The sequence below is a fragment of the Carlito syrichta genome, unplaced genomic scaffold (genome assembly GCF_000164805.1).
Source record: "Carlito syrichta isolate Samal-C Ts95f unplaced genomic scaffold, Tarsius_syrichta-2.0.1 Scaffold301869, whole genome shotgun sequence".
NCBI lineage: Eukaryota > Metazoa > Chordata > Mammalia > Primates > Tarsiidae > Carlito > Carlito syrichta.
Window position 1 is genome coordinate 77,375 of NW_007245965.1, and position 5,568 is coordinate 82,942.

General features: G+C 42.2%; 2 protein-coding genes across 3 annotated transcripts in view; both read left to right on the forward strand.

Moving 5' to 3' along the window:
* The window catches only part of TAF9 (TATA-box binding protein associated factor 9), a 4,519-nt gene extending 517 nt beyond the window's left edge, over positions 1–4,002 (forward strand). The window contains exons 1-3 of one of the 2 annotated variants that reach the window (XM_008055524.1): positions 1,841–1,914; positions 2,103–2,195; positions 2,958–4,002. In XM_008055524.1, the coding sequence (XP_008053715.1) occupies positions 2,975–3,766 (792 nt within the window). In that variant the 5' untranslated portion in view covers positions 1,841–1,914; positions 2,103–2,195; positions 2,958–2,974 and the 3' untranslated portion in view covers positions 3,767–4,002. Of the gene's footprint in view, positions 1–1,840; positions 1,915–2,102; positions 2,196–2,957 lie in introns of those variants that run through there. The other variant, XM_021711134.1, reaches the window with a different exon arrangement.
* The window catches only part of AK6 (adenylate kinase 6), a 20,098-nt gene that overhangs the window by 843 nt on the left and 13,687 nt on the right, over positions 1–5,568 (forward strand). The window contains exon 2 of the mRNA XM_008055525.1: positions 2,103–2,195. Coding sequence (XP_008053716.1) covers positions 2,103–2,195 — 93 coding nt within the window. The remainder of the gene's footprint in view (positions 1–2,102; positions 2,196–5,568) is intronic.

Here is a 5,568-nt window from a genome sequence, read left to right on the forward strand (position 1 = left end):
TTGGCCGGGGGCTCCTCGCAGCGGGGAGAGCGGTAGACTGGCCCAGCTCCCCTCCTGGGCAGTCGGCTTAGTCGTCTGAATCTGGTGCTTTGCCCGTAAAATGGGCTGTTGACTGTCGGGCAGGGGCGGTTTGGGGGTTGTTAGGGAGATGACGTGAGGCCGCGCCGGGCCCTCGGAGGGTGTGTTCGTGGTGGAAGCCTTGCTCCTCAGGCAGGGCCGTGTTTTCGTTTTCGTTTTGCGCCTGAGACGGCCCCCGGGATCACCTCTCGGTGGACGGGTTCAAATGTTTGCGGCCGGCCTCCCTTCCTGTGGGTATTTGTTGAGTGAGCATCAGGGGCATCTTTCGTGGGGGGAGGCTGTGGAGTCGCGGGTCTTGGGAGCCACCCTCGGGGTGGGCGTCGTCAGCCAAGGGAACAGAAATGCTACGTGACGACTTTTGGCCGGCTATGTATCCCCTGGAAATGTTTATTAAGTTGGGGTGGTGTGAGCATTATAGGTCATTCGTGGACAGTCCCGATGGGTGTAGTTGCTGTTGCAACACACAGAAAAATAAAGACGTTCGTTGTGGAAACAAAGCCATAAAGTTGTGTCGTTTACCAAAACCTGTGGTCGGCCCCGCAGAAGGCTTGATTCTGAGGGCTGCAGATTGACCGCCCATAAATGAGTATTTTGCTTTAAGATTCCTTAAGCAAAAGGTTTTACAACATCTTATTTGCATGGGTCAGGCGTAGTATCCCGCCTTTTTTTAATGTCATATTGTGAAAACTACAGAGTAAGCATTTTACTGAAAACACATTGCTCAAACTTAATAATTATGCTCAAACTTAAGAAATTCAGTGGCCTTAAATTGAATTGCTGAAGGTTATGCATCATACCCCGAAATGTGATATAGTAGATATAAAAAAAAAGGTGAAGAACAATGTATGGTATCGCTGTTTAAGTAAAAGGGAATGTGTGTTGTATTTATGTATGTATGTACACAGTATATTCATACAGGTACATGTAAATAAATACGCAAACACACACATAGGATTTCTTTGGAAAGACACATCTGTATAAAAAACTGGTTTACCATGGTTACTTTTAGGGTAAGGTATAAGCAGTCAGTAGTGGTGATGAAAAGATTTTCAGGCTGCTTAAATTTTTTTTTTTTTTTTTTTTTTTTGAGTTGGAGTCTCACTCTATCACCCAGACTGGAGTGCAATGGCCACTCCTGGCCACCGCAGCCTCGACCTGCTGCGGTGGCCGGGCTGGGCCCTGGCAATCCTTCCGCCTCAGCCTTCCAAGTAGCTGGAACTACAGGCGCGCGCTACCATGCCCGGCTAATTTTTTATTTATTGTAGAGATGAGGTCTCATCAAGTTGCCCAGGCGGGTCTTGAACCTGTGGACTCAGGCAGTCCACTCACCTCGGCCTCCCAGAGTGCTGGGATTACAGGCTGAGCCACCAAGCCCGGCCAGTTTTTTTTCATTAGTAATTTTATTTTTATTTTTTTGAGGTGAGTCTCACTCTTTTGCCCAGGCTGGAGTGCAGTGGCATGCTCATGGCCACCACAGTTGACTTACTGGGCTCAGGTTAGCCTTACAAATAGTTGGAACTACAGGTGTGTGCCACCACGCCCGACTAATTTTTATGATTTATTGTAGAGTTGAGGTCTCACCAAGTTGCCCAGACTGGTCTTGAACCCCTGGGCTCAGGCAGTTCTCTCACTTCTGCCTCCCAAAGTGCTGGGATTACAGGTGTGAACCACCGTGCCTGGCTAACAATTTCTTAATCTTTTAAATTAAAGCAAATAACTGATGGTAATAAATTTGAGTGGCTAATTTTATTCTGGACATTTCCATGGTGGTGGCAGGTTGTCTGAATTGGCATCAGAATCTCCTGAGCTCCATCCCTAGATAATAAGATACACTGGGTAAGATTCTGACATTCAGTTGGCTTTGGGAAATTTTTATTAGATTATAGTATATATCAATTCATATATGATTGCTGATTAGGAAAATTTTTCTTTTAGCTGTCAAGAACCTTAAGAAGGGCAGAAGGTGGCTGAAGTCTAATAAATAGTATTTTACAAACAGTATTTTTCTGTGGCTTGCCTTACAGGTACACCAGGGGTTGGAAAAACCACACTAGGCAAAGAACTTGCATCAAGATCAGGACTGAAATACATTAATGTGGGTGATTTAGCTCGAGAAGGTAAGGGACTCTTTGGTGTTTGATTTGTTTTTTAAAAAAAGAAAGTGGAGTATTAGTAGAGGTTGTGAATGGGTACAAAAAGCAGAGAGAGATTGCCATTAAAGAATATACACCCTATTGGCAGCCCATAGAAAAGAAAATAGTGTGTCCAATGTCGTGTCCTGGTTATTTTGACCATTTCCCTCTCCCTCCCTCCAAATGACTTGTCATTCCTGTGAATAGTAATAATTGGGAAAACTCCCATAAAGAGATTGGAGTTAGGATAGATAAGTGGAAAGAAGAGAATGTTTTTGAGTTGGGCAAACACAAAGGTTTGGGTAGTGCTAAGCCATCATATGTGACAGTGAGAATATTGACTTCATTGGATTGTTTTGAACTCTGGCTGTATGATGTGACTGTCCTGTGTTATCTCAGATTAGTTTGATAGTTGCATGCCTATATGCAACTGCATATATTCTAAGGTGATAGGCGTTTTTATTTCTTTTACCCCATTTCCACCTAATCTCTTAGCATTCTCTTATTTGTGTCTTCATCTTTTTATATTCTACAGTGATTAGTGCAGTGTAGGAACTCAATAAATTTAAGTGAAGGGAACTTTAAGTATGCCTTATTAAAATAAAAAGATTTATCATGGTTTAAATTTTAAATACATTTTTAAAAACTTAACATATAATTAATTTTTTTTAAAGTTCCTGACAGTTGCTACTAAAGTAACTATTTCACATTGATTTAATGTACATATTTTTTTCAAATGATCTAAAGTCTGATCACCGGATATCATGGAGTCTGGCAAGATGGCTTCTCCCAAGAGCATGCCGAAAGATGCACAGATGATGGCACAAATCCTGAAGGATATGGGGATTACAGAATATGAGCCAAGAGTTATAAATCAGATGTTGGAGTTTGCCTTCCGATATGTGACCACAATTCTAGATGATGCAAAAGTTTATTCAAGCCATGCTAAGAAAGCTACTGTCGATGCAGATGATGTGCGATTGGCAATCCAGTGTCGTGCTGACCAGTCTTTTACCTCCCCTCCTCCAAGAGATTTTTTATTAGACATTGCAAGGCAAAGAAATCAAACCCCTTTGCCATTGATCAAGCCATATTCAGGTCCTAGATTGCCACCTGATAGGTATTGCTTAACAGCTCCAAACTACAGGCTTAAGTCTTTACAGAAGAAGGCATCTACTTCTGCGGGCAGAATAACAGTCCCACGGTTAAGTGTCGGTTCCGTTACCAGCAGACCGAGCACTCCCACACTGGGCACACCAACCCCACAAACCATGTCTGTCTCAACTAAGGTGGGGACTCCAATGTCCCTCACAGGACAAAGGTTTACAGTACAGATGCCTACTTCACAGTCCCCAGCTGTAAAAGCGTCAGTTCCTGCAACATCAGCAGTTCAGAATGTGCTGATTAATCCCTCTTTAATTGGGCCCAAAAACATTCTTATTACCACTAACATGGTGTCACCACAAAATGCTGCCAGTGAATCGTCAAACGCATTGAAAAGAAAACATGAAGACGTCGACGACGACGACGATGACGACGACGGTGACAACCTGTAATCCAGCCTTCATGCGTGTAACGTGTACATGTGGCCTCGAACTCACTGTATTAAAATTGAACATGCATGCTGGGTGTTTTCAAGTTGGGTTTCAGAAAAGTTAAATTTGATATTTAATGAGTGAATATAGTTCCCAAACTTTTCAGCTAAAACGCTGGATTTTCTTTAATGGGATTAGTAGTGGTTTTTCATCATCCTTTAAGTGTGAAAAAATAAAGCTGTCATTTATCAATTTGACTGTTGGCACTTTGGCAATTACGTTTTTAAGGGCAAATTCCCCCCTGAATGTCACCAAAAAGAGTAGCACTTGCCAGTTGCAACAACTTGAAGTATGGAAATCTGTTCATTATTATCATTGGAGTGTTAACTTCTGTTGTACTCAAATGTTTAGATCATAGTATGATATCTGGTGTTTAAGTCACTCTTAGGGTCTGTTCTCTCAGATTGCTGAAGTATGCCATAACTCCTCTTTGGGGAGACCACCTGGTCAGGATTTTTATTCATAGTGAATCCTAATCTGCTTTGATTTTCCTCAATCGCCCAATTTCCTAGTCCCATTTTCTTTTTCTTCCTTTTTTTTAAGAGACCTGGTCACTGTGTTGCCCAGGCTGAAGTGCAGTGGCATGATTATTAGTTCACGGTTACCTAAAACTCCTGGGTTCAAGCAGTCCTCCCACCTCAGCCTCTGAATAGCTGGAACTGCAGATGCATGCCACCACACCCTGCCGATTTTCTTAGGTCCCATTTTTCAATCCATCTGGTCATATTTCAGGACACTTGGTGTCTGCTAGTGCATATCCACTTTAAATTTTTTTTTTACTTTTTTCAGTATCCCTTTTTGCAGGTTAATTTTGAGCATTTTTTTTTCATATTCCTAGTCCAGGTCTGGCAACTAGGTTATAGTTCCTAAAACCTAGAAGTCCATTTGCTATTGCACATAGCTGGTCATTTCCCATTTTATACCTATATGAAATTTGATTTTGTTCCTCACCGTTGTTGGCATGATTTCAGAGTCGCATATAATCAATTTCAACTATACATTCCATTTCTACTTTCACTCAGTTTAACATTTCTAACCCTAACGAAGTTGCTATATAGTCTTACCAGGAATAGCACTGAGAGGAGCAGTAAGACCAGACCAGAAACAATCTAGTAGGAGACACTGGTCTTCCTCTTCACTGGATCCCCTCCTAGCTGTGTTCCCATCATTTTCACCCGTTGTGTGCAGTCCCTACCGTCCTCTTCGTGGTTTATTAGTGAGATTATTGCATGAGATGGGCTCTAAGACTTAAAGGGAAAGTGTTGACTTTTATTTTCCTCGTATAGTGACAGATAAACAATTTCTGGACAGGTTTAACATACCACATTTTTTTTTCCCCAGATGTCATTTGAATATATCTGAACATCTTAGAAAATGTTCAGAGGTGCCTGACCTTTTTTTTTTTTTCAAACAGTGATATATTATAAGGGAAACTAGGCAATCTATAAATCAGTGGTTCTCAACTAGGCGTGGTTTTTGCCTTTCGGGACATTTGGCAATGTGTGAAGACAGTTTTGTCACATGGGTGTCAGCAGGGTTTATTACTGACATCTAGCACGTAGAGGCTAGGGATTCGACTAAGCTTCATACAGTTCAAAGGATGGTCCCCTCTCCCCCCTTGCCACAGAATTATCAGGCTTAAAATGTCAGTAGTATTAAAGTTGAGAAACTCTGTTGTAAAGAAATGAGACCTAGCCGGGCTCGGTGGCTCAGCCTGTAATCCCACGCCTTTGGGAGGCTGAGGTGAGTGGATTGCCTGAGCC